At 42.9% G+C, this 9892-nt stretch overlaps 3 protein-coding genes across 3 annotated transcripts; 2 read left to right on the forward strand and 1 right to left on the reverse strand.

The window, feature by feature from the left end:
• The first annotated feature begins 570 nt into the window (after positions 1-570).
• Positions 571-1922, forward strand: LOC121994376 (zinc finger protein CONSTANS-LIKE 16-like). The gene has a single exon (XM_042548434.1). It carries the CDS (start codon positions 768-770, stop codon positions 1779-1781), a length of 1014 nt encoding a protein of 337 aa, XP_042404368.1. The 5' UTR covers positions 571-767; the 3' UTR covers positions 1782-1922.
• Positions 1923-2175: 253 nt separating this feature from the next.
• Positions 2176-3778, reverse strand: LOC121995265 (UDP-glycosyltransferase 73C6-like). Its single transcript, XM_042549047.1, has one exon. The coding sequence runs from the start codon at positions 3736-3738 to the stop codon at positions 2176-2178; it is 1563 nt and encodes a 520-aa protein (XP_042404981.1). The 5' UTR covers positions 3739-3778.
• Positions 3779-4661: 883 nt separating this feature from the next.
• On the forward strand, positions 4662-6401 carry LOC121995266. The gene is made up of 3 exons (XM_042549048.1): positions 4662-4679; positions 5056-5408; positions 6012-6401. Exons 1-3 carry the CDS (start codon positions 4662-4664, stop codon positions 6277-6279), a joined length of 639 nt encoding a protein of 212 aa, XP_042404982.1. The 3' UTR covers positions 6280-6401.
• The last annotated feature ends 3491 nt before the right edge of the window (positions 6402-9892 follow it).

Raw genomic sequence — 9892 nt, forward strand, 5'->3', positions numbered from 1 at the left:
CTCGCCTAGATGACTCCTAGCGAGGCTTGGGCCTGACCACACAGACGATCCACAGGTCCAACCACGAGAGAATTCTTTTTTTTTTTTTAATTTTATGAATATTTTTACCATTGCACTACATCATTTGAGACTAGATCGAATTCTATATCTATTGATCGTATCTGGGTTAAGTAAAGCTGTGTGACATCATTGGCCGTGTCTAATGTTGTTAGTTGCGTGAAAAGTATAAAGCCCACACCTATTGCTCTAGTTTCATGTTTCTAGACTTTTATCTCCCTCGTTAGTCCTGGGACGGACTGACTGAGGCTGGACGTCTTTATTATTATTATTTTTTGGTACATAATGTTTCTAGATTACATTCTATTACCGCATAAAGTTCGCGAGATACATGCCCTATTTAATTTCCATGTGGTGCAATATTACAAGGGATGAGGTCCCCAAGACGAGAACTCCAAATGGGTGGGTTGTCGCTTCCTTCCTTTCTAGGGGTGGGACCGACAAGAAATCTTACCGTTGCACGGATCCCACCAATAGCATTGCCGTTTAGCAGATCCGATACGCCATCTCCACCAATAGCATTGACATCACCGGAGGCGCATTTGTACGCGGTCCCCTCGTCATTCCGTCCGTGTTGCCTCTGTAGCTTTCTCTTCTCCCTCCCGAGTCCCACTTACCTACCCTTTTAAAAAACTAGGCGCGATTTTTTGATTCCAGAGGTCCTCTTTTGGTAGAATCTCTCTCTAGCTAGTTCGCTGGCGCAGCGTCCGATGGGCGCAGTAGCCACCAGGACAGCATGCGCCTGCGGCTGCGAAGCAGACGATGCTTTCCTCTGCCACGCCCGCGATGTCTCCGTGCATTCCACGAATCCGCTCGATTGCAGTCACTGCCGCATCCGCATAAGCACCGCTTCGTCGTCACCATCCTCGTCGTTGCATATTTGGGAGGATGATGATTTGCACGAGCAAGGAAATCCCGAGTGGCTCCACCTCCATGGTTTTATGTGCAAGCCTCGAACCCTTCGACGAGGCCGGAAGCCGAGCAATAGAACTGCCAAAGAAGAGGGTAATCTTAATGTAGTGCCGGGCTTCGAGGAGGACGACATGTCAGCGGAGGAGAACCTCCAATCCACCAAGGTGGTACAGCAGCAACGGATGATTCACTGCGTACCGATCTTCGACCCTGCTGTCCTGGTCGAGTTCTTCTCGCAGCTTCATCCTCAGCTAGAGGCAATCGAAGAGAATGACTCCTCGAGAGCAGAGGTTCAGGTTGTAAAGCACGACCAAATGGCCTCCATGGGCCGCCTTGATTACTGCTTGGACCTCGAGAAGCTTGAGCCGGACATGGAAACCTTGCTCGGAGTTGGATGCGACGGATACGCTAAAAAAGATGAATACAGGGCATCTGCCGACGGCCCAGGTGAGACGACGAGGAGGATGTTACTGAGATTGGACTACGATGCTGTCAGTGACGCATGGTCGTCCAGTAACATCGGGTGCTCTCCGTGGACGGACGGTGAAAGGCCGCAGTTCGAAGACACATGGCGAGACTTTTTCGCGGTACGATATCAGGTCAATGGAAGAGGAGATCATGAGGGGGCCGGTGGAGTGTACCGGCTGGACCGTGGGGTGGTGGGCGTGGAAGGGAGGGAGGCGCGGGTGTGGAGGTACCGGGAGAAGCGGCGGACAAGGCTGTTCTCCAAGAAGATCCGATACGAAGTGAGGAAGCGAAACGCAGAGAAGAGGCCAAGGATGAAGGGCCGCTTCGTCGGAGTGCAGAAGTAGCAGCGCCACCAGATTAATTCCTTTATTACCCTGCCGGTGAAATTCCATTAGTGGAAATTGTATTTTATGATTGATATCCATATGATAAATGTTTAGGCAAGTAACAGAGAGGCTAATATTCCTTTAATCTTATCTTTTTGTGGTAATGGTATTGAACGTTCATGTCTCATTTCCAACTCTTCCAGTTTTTTTTTTTTTTTTTTTTTTTTTTTTTTTTGTGCATTCTCTCAATTACTTCGGTTGTTGCATACTCATTACTCAATACGGTTAAGAAGAAGATTTCATTCCTTCATATCAAAGTTGCAAATTTTATAGTTTCAAACAATAAATAAAAAAGGCAAAATTATTGAGTTGGGTAATTTCAAAGTGGCATGTTGTAACAATAATCTCTTTCTCAGACACGCGTAACTGTAGCATCTTTGCAATCTGAGTTCGGGTTCGGGTCCGGGTCCGGGTCCGTGTCCGAAACAGTCACTGCAGTATCCAAAACGTGCTGAATCAAGAGCGTCAAGCTCTGGTAAGACGACCCATCTGGTTCCATCGCCCTCTTCGCCTCGATGGCCAGTTGCTTCGCCCTCTGTCTTCTTGCATGCGCCTCTTCTCCTTCATCCATCACCGCCTCAATCGCCAGTTCCACGTCCTCTCGTGAGATCAAGCCCTCGCTCTCCCTCAATACTGAAGGCGTTTTCATTTGGGGCTTCAGCGCCACGCCGGTCTGCAGAACCTTCACCACCAAATTCTCGTTCAGAAACTGGTCCGTTAGGTGTGGCCACGTGATCATGGGAACACCGAGGGACACCGCCTCCAGCGTCGAGTTCCAGCCGGAGTGCGTTAGGAATGCCCCCACGGAGGGGTGCGAAAGTATCGTCACCTGCGGCGCCCACCCCTTCAGTATCAGCCCCCTGGACCTCGTTCGCTCCTCCAACTCCGGCAGCCATTTCTCCACCTCCGGCGTTATGTCCCACTGCTTGATCACCCAAATGAACGGCCGGTTGGACGCCTCCAACCCAGTTCCGATCTCCAAGGTATGTGAGGGGCTATTCGAGACGATCGTCCCGAAGCTGACATAGATGACGGAAGCCGTGTCCTTAGCGTCGAGCCAATTGGAAATCCGCTGCGCCTCTTCGGCTATAGTCTTGTCGCCGCGAAAGATTGCGTCTTCGGGTTTCTTGTTGGAGAGGCTCACCGGTCCGATATGCCATATCGTCTTGCCGAGAGCCCTCTGGTAGAGGTCGAGGAAGGGAGACTCCAACTCACGGAAGGTGTTGATGATATGCCCATCAGCCGTGGCTTCGGCCTCCGTTTTCTGTTCTAGAAATTTCTCCCACCCGGGGTAGTCAAAGAACCTCAAAGCCTGCACTCTGACCACCTCTATTTTCTGAGGCAAGCCGGGGACGAAGAAGGGCTGGAAGAAGTCGCCGGGAACATCTCCGGAGGATGCGTATTCGTGAACATTGTGGCTGCAAAGGAGGAAGAAGCAGGAGGGCCCGTGGAAAATAAAGCGGAGCAGGCCTAGCTCGCGCGCGACATCCCTCGTCCAGGGATTGCTCGAGTCAGAGACGAGGCACGTTGGCTTGGGCCACTGCTGGCGAAGGTAGGCAACCAATGGCTCGGTCAGCATGCTCGTCGCCAGGAAGAACTTATCTATCTTCTCGGTTTCCATGACGAGGTCAACGTTCTCGGAGCCCTCCGGCAGACCGACCTCGGCGCAGGGGAATTGGAGTTCAGCAAGGCGGATGACGAGGCCATCAGCGTTGGCGCAATCGACGAAGGACTTGATTCGAGTAGTGTTGACTGGAGTAGTGACGATGGTGACGAGGGCCCCGCGGGCGGCGAGGAGGCAGCCAAAGTCGACCATGGGGATCATGTGCCCCTGAGCGAAGAGCGGCACCAGCACGAAGTGAGGCTTCTCTTGCCCGCTGCTGGGCTCGATGATGTTGTTCATCTTCTTGGTCATTTCTTGAGAATTGAACCTGCGTCGTGATTGAATTGCACTGCCGACTAGGTATATATATCCCTCCCTCCAACGACTCAATGAAATCGAACGCGACAGAACAATTTCTCTCGTATTGTATTATTAACAATTTATTAAAAAAAAGTTTACATTGTAAATATAGCATATAATTATATTTTTTAATGGGAATTATGATTTTCTAATTGTAATATTAATTACATATTATTTTATGATTGAAAATTAATTATGGCTAATATTTGTATGACAATTTTTGTTGTAATAAACTATTTTATTCAAATAATTAATGAGGTCTTTTTATCGAGGTTCTAGAAGGCTAAATAATATGACAACTGCTGAGGTCAAAAATAGTTTCGAGTTCAATCATAACAAAATAAGAGACATATTATAGTAACTAGAAGAATGCCGTCTATATATATCATCTTTTTTTTCAAACCCTTCCTATGTTGACATTTGAGACAATAAATTATTGTCATATTACTCTGGATAGATGTACGGGGAATTGAAGTCCTTATATATATATATATATATATGAGAAGTGATATGCTGCGGACAAAGTCGTGCGGATCGTTATAGACATGCCTTCCTAATTGGTCACCAGTTCGATCAGGGAACCTCTTGATCGGTATGTGGACCGATCAGGGAACCGATCAAGTCCCGCAGGATATCACTGATCGGTTTGTGAATCGATCAGGACATATCCTGATCGGTCCACAGACCGATCAGGATATGTCCTGGTCGGTCCACAGACCGATCAAAAGCCTCCCAGACCGATCAGGATATGTCCTGATCGGTCCAGAGGGCATGCCGCGTCGACGTCGCGCACAGTCGCGCATCTTAAGTCCCGCAAGATATCAAATTTGATATATATATATATATATATATATATATATATATAGTGGATTGATATGCTGCGCGCCTGCAAAGTACGTGACTGTGCGCGACTTGCCTTCCTGATCGGTCACCAGACCGATCAGGGAACCTCCTGATCGGTCTCTGGACCGATCAGGGATTCCTGATCGGTCTCCGGACCGATCGGATACTTATGAGACTAGACCGGTCATCCCAGACCGCATATATATATATATATATATATATATATATATATATATATATATATATATATATATATATATATATATATATATATATATATATATATATATATATATATATATATATATATATATATATATATACGGCGGTGCTCCCCTGCGGTTTGTCTCCTACGGTTTGGTGCGGCAACAGTGAGTTGGCAAGCCATGTCACCTTAGTTAAAATCCAAACTAAAAAAATTACAAGGAAAGCAAAATATCAAAGTCGCAGGCTAGGGTTTTTTTTCCCATCTCTCGCCGCGAAGGAGGTTTCGTGCGTCGTTCCCATCTCTCGCCGCGAAGTCGCTCCTCCCTCTCTCGCCGAGAAGCTTCCCTACTGTCGCTCCTCCCTCTCTCGCTGATAAGCTTCTCTACCGTCGCTCCTCCCTCTCTCGCCGATAAGCTTCTCTACCGTCGCTCCTCCCTCTCTCGCCGAGAAGCTTGCCGCCTCCCTCTACCGTCGCTCCTCCCTCTCTCGCCGAGAAGCTTGCCGTTTCGCAGTCTCTCCTCCCTCTCTCGCCGCCGTAGGAACAACTTCACCGAGACGCAAGACAACCTCCTGTGAGTTTGCCCTAAAAATTTTGCTCGCATTTGTCAAGCACCAACATATTTCTAGCAACACAGTGTCAAGCACCAACATATTTCTTTTCCAACATTTTGCTTGCATTTGTAACTGTCTTATTGATAGGTTAAGGTTACCAGTAAAATCACAACCTATTGTTATTTCGGAAATCCTTTCACTATGCTCCTGCATCTTCTATTATTGTTATTAGTTAACCTAGATAAATAGTTTAAGGTTTTACTTCAGAGATAAGTTATCATGAATCCTAGATAAATAGTTTAAGGTTTTACTTTAGTTAACCTAAATCCTCTTGTGGTTGGTTGATTTTGATGTCTTCTCATATGATAAGTTTCCATGAAGTTGTTTTACACTAATCATCTTTCTGTATGGTTAAGCACAGGGCTCCAACTTGTCTTCTTTTTAACTAAACATAATCTATAGTGTTAGTTCCATAACAAATTATCTTCAATATTTCTTCTGCATAATGTTATAATATTTATTTTAATTTAAGTAATGGAAAATTGATTATTAGGTTGCTATTTCATGGCATCATCAAGTTTTAGCAGCATAGAAAATACAAGACTTCAACCTGTAACATGCAGGGACTGCGGACAAAGAACATTGGTGTGTGTTTCTAGATCAACCAAGAATCCTGGAAGACAGTATTACAGCTGTAGGCAACATGGATGGCAAAAGTGGGTGACGCCCGATACTAGTTCATCTAGTAATATTGAAAGTGAACACAATGCTTTTCATGGACATAACCCAAGAATAATCCAAGTACCGAAATTCATTTGGATATCAGTGATGGTCAACTTGATTCTCTTAGCCATAATCTTGATTGTGTTGTTAGTTTATCTTGTTAGTTAGTGTTAAGTAATGTTCATGTTGTAATGTAACTGGCTAAATGTTTGTAATTCTGGACCAAAGTTAATTTGTTAGTTGGTGTTGGAAACATTAAACATTGTTGCATAATATTGGTGTTACAATTGTGATGGAGATCAACTCTAATCCTTAATATCTATATATGACTATTCCATTCTAGCAATGCAAATCTTCTCACTTCTGATCTCGAACAGCTGAAGTTTATCATCATCGTCGTTTACATTTCATCAGAAGTAATTTCATTTTTATATGTGGTGGCAACAAACAAGTTCAACAAGAATCAAATTATTGAGGCTGGTGGTCGTTGAACGGTATGCAAAGGAATCTTGAACGATAATTGGACTGTGGAAATAAAGAGACCTATGATCATAGTAAAGCTTTTGGACTGTTGTCTGGAAGTGGAACACCAATGCTGGTCTTAGAGTTCATCCCTAGTGGAAGCTCACGACAAAAGAATGACTGGAAGTGGACCGCATGCTGGACTTAGAGAAAGGCTTACGACAAAAGAGGTGGCAGAAGAACTTTCAAAATTTAGAAAATTGAATCAGAAGAAACTTTTCAAGCATTCCAGAACTTCATTGTAATTTTCTTTAACTTTCTTTGTGCTACATTGTAAACTCCAAAGTGATTAGCTATTTTGGAGGTGATCCAACTGAATAATCGATAAGTAGTGTAGAAGATGAGGCTACCGAATCATGTTAAATCCAGGTGTTTAGTTTGTTTGTGTTTTCATTTTTTATTCACTGTTCACCACCTAGCTAGAGACCTCATTTAACTTTTTTCGACAGGAGATAGAAAATGGATTGTTAGTGCACTTAATTATATTGTAATACATCAAAAAACATTACCAGCAAGGCAACCACGAAAATACCTTTTAGCAGTATAGCATCCTAAAGTTTAGCTATCAAGCATACACTTTCAGAAAATTTCACAACAGTATCATTTACATTATTCTTTGACCTGATCGGTCCACAAGACATCTGATCGGTCTGTAGACCGATCAGGCCCAAGGCTGATCGGTCTCCAGACCGATCTCCAACTTTGAGTTGGTTCCAAAGCCTGATCGGTCTGTGGACCGATCAGACTATAGGTGGATCGGTCCACAGACCGATCCCCTCCTATCGCCTCTGAATTCCATCGGTTCCAAAGCCTGATCGGTCTGTGGACCGATCAGACTATAGGTGGATCGGTCCACAGACCGATCCCCTCCTATCGCCTCTGAATTCCATCGGTTCCAAAGCCTGATCGGTCTGTGGACCGATCAGACTATAGGTGGATCGGTCCACAGACCGATCCCCTCCTATCGCCTCTGAATTCCATCGCTTCCTGATCGGTCTACAGACCGATCAGATAACCCACAGAAAGCTTCTGTTTGGTTACTGATCGGTCACCAGACCGATCAGATAAACCAAAGTATCACTAGATCGTTGACCGATCCAATGCCTACGTAGGTTTTAGAGTTTCCCAGCCCTAAACCCTAAAGAAGCACATTGAGTATTGCAAATTAAAGAAGCACAGTGAGTATTGCAAATTAAAGAAGCACATTAAGTATTGCAAATTCGAGTGCCACCGTTTTAGTTTACATAGTCAAAATTATCCACCGTTTTAGTTTACATAGTCAAAATTATCAATAAAATCAGGAACTAAAATTTCTGATCTCAAAACGGTTGAAGGCCACCCCAAGTTTGATGCAGCATGACATCAATCTGGAAAGTTAATATGTGTTGATAGTCTCCAATACTTCAATGCCGCAAGATCATATGCCCTACCAGCTTTTTCCTCCATATCATAACCGCCTGAGAGGCCGAAATGACAAAGATAAACAAATATTGAAACAGAAGAAATGAAGATGAGTTTTTGAGTGCAATACTGATGCTCACATAAAAATGTTCTACTCATATATTGGATTAATGCATGAAAAATACTTGCAGAAATCAACAAACCAGTGCAATAAAGATGCTCACATAAATGACCATGAAAAATACTTGCAGAAATCAACATCCTAGCGCATGTTGTTAGAACCTGCAACAATAAAGATAATTTATTAATTTTATTTTCTCAATAAATAATAAATCACTATAATTTAACAAATTAAAACTTTGATAGTACCAGCTATAGATCCCAAATCAGGTTCATATGCATCGTCAAGACTGATATAATTATTATCTTCAATTGTTCTGATAATTGACACATTGTCATATATAAAATATATTAAAATATAATAAAAATTTAAAATTAATCGATTCATACCCTTGCTGTAAATACGGACAGTTACGTTTGTCATGTGATATTCCCCGACGTCCACATGCACGACAAAGCCTGGAATTCGATGTTGATTTCTCCTTTGATGATTTTAATCTCTTCCCACATCCCTTAGTTCTTACTGTAGAAGGATCAATAATACCAATGCCCTCATCAATAGATTTCTTTTTTTTGACTTTTATCACTGCATGTTGTACTAATGGACATCTCTTGAATTTTGTTGTAGATATAATCAAATTGTTCATCCAAGAAGGTTGCCCTCTCATTACTCAAAGATGCATCATCAACTAATACTGAAGCTTTATAGGATAACCTCGAGTGCCTCGACATCAAATACCTTTCTGAATCTGGATCATCAATGAAATGTTGCTCCCCTAAAGTATATATTGCTCCAACTTTTGCATCTCGTGTCCATCGTTTGAGTATATACGTATCAGGCAAAATAAACACTTGGTTGATACGAAAAAAAGCTAACATATGTCTACATGGAATGCCCTCAAACTCAAATTTCATGCAGCTACACGATATGTAGTCTCTTTGTTTGTCATGCGTGAGCACTCTTGGTTTTGAGGAAGAAGAACTTTGAAATTTCATCACATTGTAAACCGCTGATGTAACTCCTGTAAATGTTTGTTGCACATAATAACTATGACTCTCAGTCATTTCACTTTGAAACTCCAACCATTTCTTTTTTGTGTATAGCTTAACCATTTGAGTTTCCATTGGCCAGGTTGTCTTAACCTTGGGATGCTCATTTATATCAATATGGTCTGCAACTAACTCATTGTGTCTTTGGTGTCTCAGTGCTCTATTAAAACGGGTGATAAAATCCATTAATGAGTTCTTATTTGAGACATATTTCTTGAAAAATGCATGTGAGCCTTCAGATCTTTGACTACTTGACATTCCTGCAGAAAATACATGACTAAAATATACTGGAACCCATCTGTGTCGCAATTCATACATCAAGGATAACCAATCATTTTTCTCTAGGTTAGCACACTTGATAGATTCTTCCCATGACTTCTCAAAATCATCAGGTGTTGTAGAATTTGTAATGACATTCTTTATGCTGTGATAGTGGTTTCGAAAAGTCAAAGGGTCTAATTTTTCTGGGAATTTGTTCAATATATGCCACAAACAATATCGATGCACTATTTGAGGGAATACCTGTGCAATAGCTTTTGTCATAGCAGGATCTTGATCAGTGATGATAATGTTTGGTGCACCTTTAGGCATGGCTTCTAAAAACTTTGTAAGCAACCAAACAAAAGACTCAGTTTTCTCATCACTAATAAATCCACAACCAAAAAGAATCGTCTGATGATGATGGTTA

The sequence above is a fragment of the Zingiber officinale genome, chromosome 6A (assembly GCF_018446385.1).
Source record: "Zingiber officinale cultivar Zhangliang chromosome 6A, Zo_v1.1, whole genome shotgun sequence".
In the NCBI taxonomy this organism is placed as follows: Eukaryota; Viridiplantae; Streptophyta; class Magnoliopsida; order Zingiberales; family Zingiberaceae; genus Zingiber; species Zingiber officinale.

Excerpts from the sequence above, each read along its gene's own strand:
- LOC121994376 (XM_042548434.1), top strand. The coding sequence starts at position 768 with ATGGGCGCAGTAGCCACCAGGACAGCATGCGCCTGCGGCTGCGAAGCA.
- LOC121995265 (XM_042549047.1), bottom strand. The coding sequence starts at position 3,738 with ATGACCAAGAAGATGAACAACATCATCGAGCCCAGCAGCGGGCAAGAG.
- LOC121995266 (XM_042549048.1), top strand. Across the intron at positions 5,409-6,011 it reads GAGACGCAAGACAACCTCCT|GGACTGCGGACAAAGAACAT; the intron begins GTGAGTTTGCCC and ends TGTAACATGCAG.